This window comes from Colius striatus, chromosome 2 (genome assembly GCF_028858725.1).
Source record: "Colius striatus isolate bColStr4 chromosome 2, bColStr4.1.hap1, whole genome shotgun sequence".
Taxonomy (NCBI): Eukaryota; Metazoa; Chordata; class Aves; order Coliiformes; family Coliidae; genus Colius; species Colius striatus.
In genome coordinates, this window is record NC_084760.1 from 98683628 (window position 1) to 98696967 (window position 13340).

General features: G+C 41.6%; 1 protein-coding gene across 1 annotated transcript in view; it reads right to left on the reverse strand.

Annotated features, from left to right (window-relative positions):
* Nucleotides 1-13340, reverse strand: part of KIF25 (kinesin family member 25) — a 40356-nt gene that overhangs the window by 10892 nt on the left and 16124 nt on the right. Inside the window, 4 exon segments of the mRNA XM_061991002.1 lie at nt 1546-1722; nt 2778-2927; nt 7457-7531; nt 11900-11967. Of these exon segments, the coding sequence (XP_061846986.1) occupies nt 1546-1722; nt 2778-2927; nt 7457-7531; nt 11900-11967 (470 nt within the window).

The following is a 13340-nucleotide window of genomic DNA, read 5'->3' on the forward strand; positions in this document are numbered from 1 at the left end:
GAAAACAAGTCTGATGAAGAGCAGCTGAAGGAGCTGGGGATGTTTAGCCTGGAGAAGAGGAGGCTGAGAGGAGATGTGATCACTCTCTACAACTACTTGAAGAGAAGGAGTATTAGACTGGACACTGGGAAGAACTTTTTCACTGAGAGGGTTATTAAGCACTGGAACAGGCTGCCCAGGGAGGTGGTGGAGTCGCCATCCCTAGAGATGTTCAGAAGATGCATAGATGAGGTGCTGAGGGATGTGATCTAGTTTAGTGATGGGCCTGGCAGTGTGAGGTTAGTGGCTGGACTTGATGATCTTAAAGGTGTTTTCCAACCAGAATGATTCTGTGATTCTATACCATTGCTGGGAAGGTATGCATCAAACCTGAATGAGTAGAAGCTTAGCTACTGCTTCTTAGCTTTTGTTTTGAAGAACCTGGATTTTCAAGAACTACAAGTTCAAATACCACCATAACAGTTCCTCCTTTAATGGCTCCAGTTACAAACTCAGAATACTAAGCAGCGTAAAGATGGATATTTATATCAAATGGTCAATCAGAATTTTCTCCTTTCTAAAGTAATTTTTTTGAATTCCGATGTGTGTAGGGAAAACTCACACTCTACACTTGCTTAAAAATCCATAAGAAATACTTCTATTATAATCTGCAAAGTTTGTAATTTAGTAAGACTAAAGGGAAAATGCTTTGCGACTGGGTTAGCCTTTCTTTTTCTACAGCTAACAAGGTGCCCTAGATCCAACAACTCAGGCATTCCGAGTGGAAGGCACTTAACATGGGAGTACAACCAAAACTAATTGCACTGTTATTTTGGAAAGTATTTTGACATTTGCAGTCAACTGCAGTCTAATAGACTGAGCTAATGGAAACAGTGAGAAACATCTTATTTTTTCTTTTGGCATATGATGAGGACTCATTCTTTAGAAGTGATAACTGGTGCCTATAGTGCAATTTGGTGACAGCTATGCATTGCTTCAGCACTAGATCACGATTGGATGACAAGGATGAATCACAGAATCATAGAATGGTAGGGGTTGGAAGGGACCTCTAGAGATCATCCAGTACAACCCCCTGCTAAAGCAGGTTCAGTTCAATCAGGTCACTCAGGAACGTGTACAGGCAGGTCTTGAAACCTCCAGAGGAGACTCCATCCCCTCCCTGGGAAGCCTGTGCCAGAACTCCCTCACCCTCACAGGAAAGTTTTTTTCTTTAACTGGAACTTTTTGTGTTCCAGCTTTTGTCCATCACCCCTAGTCATGTCCCTGGACACCACAGAAAACAGTGTCACCTCATCCTCCTGACATCTACCTTTTAGGTACTTGTAAGCGACAATGAAGTTCACTCTCAGTCTTCTCCAGGCTCAACAGCCCCAGGTCCCACAGCCTTTTCTCCTAAGAGAGGTGCTTTTAGCCCCCTGATCATCTTGGTAGTCCTCCGCTGGACTCCCTCCAGAAGTTCCTTCACAGAGCCCAGAACTGGATGCAGTACTCCAGATCTGGTCTTACCAGGGCAGAGCAGAGGGGGAGAAGAAATCATGTACTTACTCATAGGTAAGCAATGGCACGTCGCTCTTTCCTTCTCTGGTTGTGACAACATCGCGTTTGACTCCAGACACTTTTCCACAACTGTCTTTGGCCAGAAGATCAAAAATTTCATTATTATACACTTCTACAATAGAAACCTCAACCCAGTAACTTCCTGCTGGCTTTTCTGAAATAAGCCTGGAGAATAGAAAAAAGAAACAAGAAAGAAAAAAGCAAAAAAAAAGGTAGAAGTCAACCCCTAAGTGAACAATCTTTAAGTAAAGATCTTTTCTTTAGTTGTAATCTAATTACAATCTGATAAAAGTGCTTATTAAATATCCACAGTTGTGGCTTTGCCTCATCCACATGTTAATGTTAAGAGTGGTAGTCGGAGTGTACAGTTAAATTATATGTGAAGCAGTAATTAAAACTTCATTTTCCAAGCATCTGTGCCAGCTTCAATTGTTTTTCTCCACTAACTTTCCTCCTTCCCTCCTTGAGTCTTTTTTATAACATTTTTGTGCTGGACGTTACAGGATTGAAGGTATAATGATGAACTTTGGCAGCAATGAACTGGCAGAGATATGCTCAGCTAGACCTGTAAGAGGTTATCTGTCCACAGGCTTGGATATTGTATTTAGAGTTAGACACAGTTCTTCTGGTACAAAACTAGATCTTTTAGATTTGGCTTACACCCTTCTTCAAAAGAAATAGGCTTAGCTGGAAAAACCTTCTCATGGCTTTTCTATTATAACACAGCAGCACATCAGTTCAAATCATGCATTAAGTTCAACCTAAAAAAACCCCAACCTCTAAGAATTCCCAAAACGAGAACAGATCATGATGAAAAATTCTACTATCTTTCTTGTTTGGCACTGAGTTCTACCCTGGATCCTCTTCATCTGTTACAGTTGTCAATTTTTACAGAACTTGTAAGAACTTCAGTATGCTTTAGATTCCCACAACTATGCTTGAAACATATTCAAAAGTTAATTAGGAGTCTGAAAGACAGATACACTGATAACACACATCAAGACTGCATAATCTTATTTCTTTAGACAATCAGTCTAAGCAGGGGAGAGACCAGAAATGTGTCTCAAAATTCACATATCGAATGGCAGCCAGGGAAACTATAAACAGTAATCACCGTGAAGCTGAAATCCATAATGGCATCTAAATTACACGTATTACTTAATCCGTTCTATGAAGTAGAAGGTGAGTGACACTGGCTTGAGCCTTTACTTAGCTGCTACCTGAACACTTCTTGGGTAGCTCGAGGAATAATTCCGAGTTCCGATTCATCTTCTACGGAGAACGCAATGTTCTCCTCCAGCTGTGGCCCCAACATTGTGTATGTCTTCCCACTTCCAGTCTGCCCGTAAGCCATGATACACACATTGTACCTGAAAATTAGAAGGCCCTTAATTAATTTTACCACTAACAAATGTGTTGTGTTTAGTGGCAAATCAAACCCCAAATTATCAGGGAACACAAAGTAAAACAAAAAAAAATAAATACACTGCCCTGCAGGTTTCTTTCTAGAGATGTCACAGTCTAACAGAAATTAAACTACTGCTCACAACGTTGCCTAAACAGGTTTTTATTCTTTTTGAGCAGAGTTGAAGGACAGGGAGCTGGCAAAAGAAGGACGCTTAGCTTGGAATGACTGATGGGGTTAGAACTCCTGTCTGCCCAGCTTCCAGTTCATGCACTACTGAGCTGTTTGTTAATCAGCTCCTGAACCATTGAAAGTTTACAGTACAGCACTGGAAAGTAAACTGTCCCTGGGGTTGATTTGTTTTCTAGTGCTCTGCTGCAAGCTGCAGCACTGATCTGAACATCTGGGAACAGCAAACTCTTTGGCCATCGCTGTCTTCTCCCTCAGTCATAGCCCTCAGTCACTGGGACGGGTGAGAGGTGCAAATCTGAAACCAAGTGCCTTGGTTTAGCGTAAGTGTGCACACAAAGACTGCTCTGGGGTAAAAGTGATAGAAACTGCTCTGATATGGACTCGTGGGAGGCGAGAGCGTACAATGTCACTGCAGAGGTACCAGCACCTTTGAAACACAAGCCATCACCTCTGAAGAAGCAATGTAAAATACATCTAATGAGCAGAACTCTGAAAGAAAATGCCTTGTTCTCTGCACTGGAAATCATTTAAAATGTAGTCCACAGCTGTGAGCTCTGTTGTGGATGTCTGTGCCACCTGAATTTAGCTGAATGAATCCCATCCATAAAGTGTGTTTCTAACACAGGTGGATCAAAATCAACACCTTAAGCAAAACGAGTGTGTCTGCCCACAGTACTACTCTGTATCAAGGATCAATACTGTCCCATACTGTCCTTACCTGTCTGTGTCTGCTCTGCAGCACCTGCCAGCCCCTTAGTGCTGACCACAAAACTGTGCCAGTACCAACTCTTGGAAGACGTGCAGTTACGCTGACAGGACTGCTTCTTCCATGGAGTATGTTGTTTGTTCAGAGGCACAACATTAGCAGCATCTCTGTACACGAGGAGTGCTTGACAGTATGCTGAAATTTCTGCTTTACTAGACATTTGCTTGCTCCTGGTCTGCCAGGGAGTATAATTTCTCTGCCTAACCTACCTCCTCTGTGGTCGGACTTGAACAGCTGCTTTTGGTTATCTGATTCTTTTCCTCATATCAAAAAGTTTCAAGCACATGCCAGCAAATTTCAATGAGCATCCCTCATCTAATTGTTGTAAATGTACAGTCTCAAGTCATGAAATACTTAAGTGGCCACTGCAGAGAAATACATTTGCAGCAATTCTTTTGCATATTAAAAATGCCCAGAAGCAAATTGGTTTTGAAGGATTATGTAGAAACTTTTCTCTTGTTAGAAAGAAATGTGGGCTGATAAACAGCAGAGCAAATACCCCAGCAGCGCTTTCTAAGGATGTGAAGTCAAAGCTCCAGTCAGTGAACATATAGTAAGGTCTCTCCCCTGTTTCAGGATGCAGGGTATAAAATAAAAGTCTAGTCATAGATTTCATGAAGTAAAGGAGATGAGATAACTGTAACTGAAAATCAAGAGTGCTACAGCACAGTGAAATGTGCTAGGAATTAGGGCTGTAAATCTGAAAAAAAGGAGGAGATTTCACTAAATATTCACTGCTGACATAACTCTGCTTGCATTTATAGCAGTGGAAAAGCTCCCACTAATTTTGTCAGTTTTCAGCTAGGTTAACAATGAGCAGTTTTCACAATTCCACCCCTAAAGCACACTGCCTCACCAGCAAGTAGCTTATTCAGACTTTTAGCCCCACTTCAAAATCAGAGAGATCTTTAAAACCAAAAAGGAGACAGGAGTTTGCAAGTAGTAGTTTTCCTTAGGAAAAAAGAGAATGGAAGTCTTTTTAGAAGTCTCTCCAGTTTCCATATAGTCCAGCTATTCAAATTTTCCTTATTTGATATTTGTTGGAAAGTATGCATCATGGACAAAATAGTTATGACAGGATACAGATGATATGATTAGAAGCTAAGTAGGTGCTTGTAACAATGAAGACAGAGATGCAAATCAATTATCAATCAGTGATCGCTTCTCTTCCAGAGCCAAAACAGTATTTCAGTAAACCCAAATGAGCTAAAACTATCTGAAGCAGTATTATATCTCTGAGTAGGCACAGCAGAGAAGGAATTGTTTGGTCAAGCAACAAGAAGGCAAGCAGCAGCAGAGCAGTTTGCATTTACCTAGTTTACTTTGTTGGTGTTCTGGTTCCAATGCAAGGGTTTCAAACAGAGCAATCTGAAGCTTTCAAGACTGCAATTCACCCATGTGCTCTGACATTTCTCCTCCTGCACTCTGCTCCATTAGTTACATTCTTGTTTAGAAAAGTTCTTACTGTCAGGCTACAATACCAATAGTTTTGGAGTATTTCTCTCCTGAAAAGAGAGTGGGTCTCTGTGTGTGTTCAGCACAGCAAAGTTATCACTAGGGTGAGAACACTCTTCTCTTAGAACACTAGGAAATTAAAAGGAGAAATTCATCTTTATTCTTCTTTAAAATAAATAAACAACTTTGATTCTACAATACTGTAAAGAAAAGAAATGTCATCTTACTCCCTTGCTGGCCCTGTATTGCTAACCGTAAACTTTGAAGCCTGCTGTACTTTGTCTGTTTTGCATATGGAACAATTTTTTCTTCCCGTATATTTATACTGAAAAATGAATCAATTCATTAAGAAAGAAAAATAAAGAAAAAAGAAAGCAGTGGAGCACCCCTTTCTACTTAAGCTACAAGTTGTTACAGACCACTTTGGAGCCCAGACTAAAACAACAATGAGCAGCAAAGAAAGGTCCAAGGTTCAGACCAAGTCTGTCTGTTTCCTACTGACAACGGGAGAGCTGCTGAGAACCAAGGCTGGCAGGCACAGCCTCACTTTCCCTGAAGATCTGCTTCTGTTTAAATGGCACTTCTGGAAAAACAGGAAAACTCTTTTGTTTTCAGTAACAGAACATTTCCCAACTGAATATAAAAATCCCAGCTTTTAGAACAGGGTTGTCTCAATGTGGAAATTAGAAAGTGGGAAGTACAGCAGATGAAGGTACAGATCAGATACGTCTGAAGATACAGGCTACACGTTGAGCCAAAGCAAGCATGTTCATTGCAAAAAGAAAAGCAGAGAGAAAACAGTGGTTATAAGGACTTCTTCAGGCTCCTCCAACCTAGTGGTCCCTAGGTTGCTCACCTATGAAAACTGTGGTTGCTTACCCCTGGTAAACTAAAGTCACATGGGTCACATAGGTCTTCCCTTAGCCCATGAAGCCTGGTGGGCCCCTCTGTGGCATGTGTAAAGGCACGGCTGGGATTTATCAATAGTCACACTATCCTGATATGCCTCTTCTAAAGAAAGATAGGCCTCTCTTTCTAAGAAAAGGAGACTTGGAAACTTAAGCGTGAAGACTGCTGGGAACAAGGATTGCCACTGTTAAACTATGCCACTGTGGATGGAAAGGGACTGGCTTTCTCTCTACAGAGGGAGAAAGCTCCACAACAGCTCCACAACCATCATCTATAACTGAGTGGAATTAGACAGGGGTGAGAAAGCAGCAGAAAGTTCTACTTAAGTGTCAGTTCAGACATTGAGGACTGTAACAATATGCACACAAGAGTAGCTAAAGTTAGCTCAGTATAAATGCAGAATCGTACTTCATGAACTTAATGGCTACAAGTAATTACACATATTTGATGGTGGTTGTTACTGACTGATTTTGTCTTCAAACAAAAGTCCTGGTTTAAACCCAGTGCCTGAAGGAGCCTTAGAACTGTGACCCAGGATGATCACTTCTGGTTAGACCAGGAATTGATTATATTACCTCCTCTTTGTATCACAGAATCTCAAGGGTTGGAAGGGACCTCGAATGTTCATCCAGTCCAACTCCCCTGCCAGAGCAGGACCACCTAGAGTAGCTCACACAGGAACTCATCCAAGTGGGTTTGAATGTCCCCAGAACAGAAACAGCACTCAAAAACAGGGCAGATGATTAGAGAGTGGCCCTGACAGGCCTTTCATACAGCAATATACTGTTGGGAAAGATGTATCATACATACTGAGTCCACACCTGAAAAACAGTAACCTACCAAAACACACACAAAACAGATAGTACCCTCCATTAGAAGCAATGCTTCAGAGTTTGGCAGAAAGAGGCCACAGAAAAAAAACCCTCTTTTTTTCCCCCCTCAAATTTATCTATTCTGTTAAATTTTCTAACCAGCATTTTCACTGTTTATATGGGGAAACAACATGCACTTGGCGCTTAGCAGAAGGAAAACTGGAAAATGCAACTGCAAAGCCATAAAACTTGACAAGACTGACACTGTTAAGACTTTTTTTGTTTTGTTTTTAGTTTTTAATTGTTGGATTTCGGCAGCTTGTTGCTCTTTAGCTTTCTTACTCCCACCTTTTAACTTACCCATCCAGGAGAGATGTTAGCAAAGGGGCCACGTCTGCAAACACCGTGTCTTGAGACTCAGAAGCATTGTAAACTCTGAGAAGCAAAGTGCAAGGGTTAACTGAAGAGAAGAATATAAATACATTGTCATAATGCAAGAACACAAAGTAGGGAAAATGGAGGCAAGTGATGTAAAACTTGTGACAACATTTTTATGTTGGGAGACTGAAAATGAGAACTCTGAGGCTCTCGCCCACTCTTCAGGAGTGGCTGACCTGAAGGAGCACACTTGTGGGTCTCTGAGCTCATCCTGATCCTTCTGGCTGCCTCTCTGGCAGACAGAACCTTTTTTCATGCTGTACTGGATCCCTGCTACTTTCTCCCAGCTGCCAGACTGTGAAATCTCTCTTCTGCCTGTGTCTCCTTTGCATCACACCAAGGAAAGGAGTAGCCAGGTTGTGCTTCCCTATAGATGTGGATAAGGATTAGGAAAAAAAAGAGGTACAGAGGCCGCAAACTTGCCTCAAGACTTGTCTTAGAAGAGTCAGTGGCAGAGCAGAAATCAGAAGGCCCCTGAGGGTCACATTTAAGGACACACTGTCTTTGTGGTCAGCAGCAGCCTAAGGTACTTCCATCCCCATCAACTGCTGAACTGTCTGTGGTGAAATAAACACTTCTCACTGCAGGGAAGACTTTCTTTTACATTGTGATGTGGACTTCAGACTAACTTTTAAACAGAATTAAAGACAATTCAATCGAATGAGAAAACACCTCTCAGAAAACAGCAATGACAGTACAATCCTTAGGTCAAACGATGTGTAAAAAAACTGCTTCTGTTCTTTCAAATTCAAAGGGGGGGAAAAAAAAAGCCAATGTGAGGCTCTTCAAAGGAATTTTTCCTCCAACACTGTCAACTATAAAGTTTGTGAAACGTGAAATCAAGACCTGAAAACAGGAAATCAAAGGGAGGAAATTCTGGTCGTAAATAATGGACATCCTAACTCCTTCATTTCTTCTCGCACATCAAAAAGGTAACCTCCCCAAGAGAATGGCCTGCAGCACAAGTACTGTTTAGACCAGATGAACAGAATCCAAAACATGACAGTCATTAGCCACACTGCAAGTACTTGAGGTGTGAATGTTTACCTTTGGAAAACAGAGCTACACAAAAATAAAGGAATAGCAACTGAAAGACATCAGAAAGGGAAGCTTTGTCCAATGAGTGGTGTGTGTCCTTTATAGCTTATAGCAAAACAACTTATTAGAAACTGGAAATTTGGTAATAGTAAACATTAGAAGGCACAGTTAGTTCCCTCTGTACATAGCATGCTAGTACATTTCACTCAGCAGTATGCACAGCTTGTATATAATACAACAAGTTTTAACTGAATGAAGACAGGGTGTGCTCTTTAGCATTCACTTGAGCCTCTTTGTATATTTGACCAAGATCTGGGCACTACAGTCTATAGCCTACAAAGAGGTTGATTTTTGCACTCATGTTGTCCATAAGTAAGACTGTACAGTGGGAAAACAGATACACATAAACAAAATTACAGCCAACCCACTTAGTTCAGCATTTTGATCCTGACAATAGCCAGAGGAGAGAGCAAAAAATATTACGGTGGCTGGAGACACAATAATTTGTCTCTGTGTCTCATCCTAATCCTTAAGAGCTATAATTTGCCCTCAAAACTGAAATATTAATTGAATCTGTATTTAAAAAAATAAAATTGGAATTAGTATTCACATTCTTTTTGCAGCTTGCTGAATTCTTGGCCTGGAGTAACCTCCTGTGGCAACGCGTTCCACAGTCTAATTCTAAGTTGCACAAAAATGTACTCTCTCTAATTGGGAAAGGAGCACTTGTCTGGCTTGATAGATAAATCCTGCTTGTCTTGCCATTCCTCTGATGTGCTGTCATGCTACACTGAGAAACCAACAAATATGCAGAGATGTGGCACAGTCTGTGCTGGGAGGACATAGACACTGAACAGCAACACTCTGTCCTTGCTTTGCATGCACACACACGCCTGCTTCGGTAAACCACACAACCACACTGCAAGGTCAACGGGAGAGAGCAAAATCACTGCCACTTTGCTTCATGTATCACCTGCAATCCATGAAATATTCGTTAGCACCAAACCTTCCATCTTAACCAATTAGGCCTCTAACTCTGTGGTGCTGAAACGTTTTTCTTCCTTAGCACATCAAAATATCTCAGAGCTACCACATTTAAAAAACAACAACAACTAAAACCAACTTTAAAAGGTATTTTAGAAGTGAGAACATTTGTGTTGTCTTCACTTTCTGTTGATGGGTTTTGCTGGCTAATAAAGCCAATGGGTCGCTACCAACCACAACCAGGGCAAGAATCAATGAGGCAGCCTTAGCAGCCTGTTTGCACTGCACAGTAGTTCAGGCGCAGTTGGCTCTGTCAGGTTCAGGTTCTGGTAGCTGTTCAGAGGAAAGGCACGGGGGCTCTGTGTTATGAATAACTACTCCAAATATTTACTCAACTTCCTAAAGGGGTTTTACTGCCACTGCTTATCTGCTGTGGTTCAAATGCGAGCAGTACCCAAATGAAGTAGTTTCAAGTTGGCTTGAATCAGTTTCATGCTACACTGTAATCACACGGCACTGGCTGAAGCGCAAGACACCCACCGAACCAGCTCTCTGAGACCATGAAAGACGCAGCAAATCCAGCGACTCTCTTTCCCTAAGCCCTTGTATTTTTACCAGAATGATGACAGATTTGCCCCTGCGTAGTGATTGATGCTAATTTCACCTTGAAAATTCTGAGCTTCCTTTTTATTTTGCTAAGTGATTTGCCAATAAAATTATAAAAGCACAACATGCTGAAAGCTGGAATTTTCTTCCTGAGCCGAAATAAAATATTTTGACATTTATTAGTTCCATAAAACGTTGCTAAAAGAAAAATAAACATTTTTCAGTTCATAAGAACCATATGCTCCTCTGTTTATAAAAAAGAGCTGTGCTGGGACACTGAAAAAACATTCCCCAAAAACTACATTCTTTGGGGGATTTGCATTTTTTTAACCCTTTTCCTGATTATTGGTATCTAGACCACATGTACAGCAGCACAGCACCTCTGGAGTCCTGTGTCAATACCATTAATTGTGTTGCTCTACAGAGCTGAATTCCACCGTTATCCTGCATTTACTTCAACTGGTATGGCTACGGCAGGTATAGCTGGAGAGGGAAAGGAATTACTTGGGGTAGCTTAGCAGACGTGCAAGGGGGCCATGTACCTTCAGAGATCTCATATGCCTTTTATCAAGTAAATTCTATAATGTGTGGGGTCAGTAAAGTGTCCCCAAGTTTTACATCATCTCAGATGATTTCAGCTGTTTGTTGGCCTACACAAGAGCAGTCCCCAGTCTTCATGAGTAGGAAAAGGCAGCATTTTAGAAAGATGCCTTAAAGAAAGGGTGAACGTTACGCAAACCTACAGCAGCTTGGACACGCTCAGACCTTAGGTTTAAATCTGGACAGATAATTCATGTTGGATACATTTGACTTGAAATCAAGTTTTGCCTTCAAGCAAGGAAGCATGAAGTTGTCCTCATGTGTTCCATTTCCAGAGTTTTTTGAAGCATGGTTCAGGGTAGAGAGCTGACTGTATGAGTTATTACCATGTATAGATGCAAAGTTTGCATTAGAAAAAAGGCATGGGGACAAGATTTTGTATTTCTTGTTTTACAGAGCTCTCATAACTCTTCATTCCTGTTTTCAGAGGTTCAGGTCAGCTGCATTCCGAAAGAATATAAGGCACCTTTCAGCCTGACTCCGTGCAGTTTTCTCTTGCCCTCTAGTGTCTCATAAGGCACAAACATCAATTAAAACCTTTATCATGGCAGGTGCATTCAAAATCTCCCTTGCCTATGTGGATTCTTGAGCATCTAATATGGAAAGTCGTCTCACTACAGCCTTTCCCTTGGGGAGCACTGATTTACATGCTATTATGCTGCCTTGCTGTGTTCAGGCTGTTTTAACTCTAATTTAAAAGTAGCATGGCTGAACATTGTATCTCACAAATTCCCAACCCAGTTTCTGTCTCAGTCGTGTTGTATGACTAATGCTGAAGTCATGTAATCCACTTCAATTCCTTCCCTTTAAAATGTGGATAACGTTTTGCTGTCTCACCACATATTGCCAGGATCATGAGAGATACTCAGTCTGTGAAGATGGTCTAATAAGTCTCCACACAGGTGTCAAACTTTGGCATATCAGCAGTTTTCACGGAGAGGGAAGACTTCACTGTGTCATCTATATCATAAAGTGCATTATTCTATCCTGGGAAGAACAAGAACACCACACAAAAAAACCCCAAAAACCAAGCAAATAAAAAACCCCAACATTAGCTACTAACCAATACCTACTAAAAAATGAGCCTTAACTACACAAATCTTCCAGCCACACAGATTTCTACAAGGGACTACTCACCTCTCAAACTGAAAAGTCTTGTTTATTGGTGCATGACCAGGACGGCTACACTTTACAAGGACAGTTTCCTGAGAGACAAACAAAACATCTATAGTTAATATCATAGGCACATACACAGAATAAGAAATAGTTAGCATTTCTCACATTCCAGGTGACAGCAGTAACTAAGGATCATGAAGCCCAAGCCCCTTCTCCAGCAGTCACCAGCACCTGAGGCTTTAGAGCCTGCTTACTGCAGTGAACTAGCAAGACCACAAGAAAAGACGAACGACCAGCACAAACTGTGTGCAGTTAAGCTCAAGAGAAAGATCCAAACCCTTACCTGAGCTTCTTGAGTGCCTAGAAAGCCACAAAGTAAGCAAACCAACCTCCATAACTGCCATCACAGACAGAAAAAAAATGGGGAAAAGGGACAGTTTTCACATTACCTTTTCAGATTGATTTCATATACATTTGTGAACAGAGGATGCACATTTCATGCAACATGCTAATTCACAACTGTGAGAAAGAGCTGCACTAGCCCAATTGCTAGAATTCCCTGACTTTCTACTGAAATCCACGTTTCAGATGGATTGTATAGTAGTTTTGTAAGTCTGACAGATTTGTAAGCAGTTCCTTAAACTGTTACCTGCAACTTTCAGCTTTACAACCAACTAATCTTAGCAATCTGGCATGCCCTATGTAGCAACTTCTGTGCCCTTCTGCTCCCCATGGCACATGTTGCTTAATTGCAGAGAAAATTAAAGGGAAAAAAAATCATAGAATCATATAATGGTAGGGATTGGAAGGGACCTTTAGAGATCATCTGGTCCAACCCCCCTTCTCAAGTAGGTTCACCTAGATCAGGTCACATAGGAACATGTCCAGGTGGGTTTTGAAAACCTCCAGGGAAGGAGACTCCACACCCTCCCTGGGCAGCCTGTGCCAGGGCTCCCTCATCCTCACAGTGAAATAGTTTTTTCTTACATTTAAATGGAACTTTTTGTGTTCCTGCTTCATCCCATTACCCCTTGTCCTGTTGCTAGCTACTATAGAAAAAAGGGATGTCCCAACCTCCTGACACCCACCATTTAGAGATTTTTAAATATTAATGATGTCTCCCCTCAGTCTCCTCCAATTAAACAGCCCCAGGTCCTGCAGCCTTTCCTCATAAGAAAGATGCTCCAGCCTCCTGACCATCTTGATTCTTTTGTGCTGGACTCTCTTCGGAAGTTCTCTGTCCCTCTTGAGCTGAGGAGCCCAGAACTGGACACAGGGCTCCAGATGAGGCCTCACCAGGGCAGAGTAGAGGGGAAGCAGAACGTCCCTCGACCTGCTGCCCACACTCTTCTTGATGCATCTCAGGATGCCATTGGCCTTCTTGTCCACGAGGGCACATTGCTGGCTCATGTTTAGATTATTATCAACCAGGACTCCCAGGTCTCTCTCTGCTCTCCAGCAG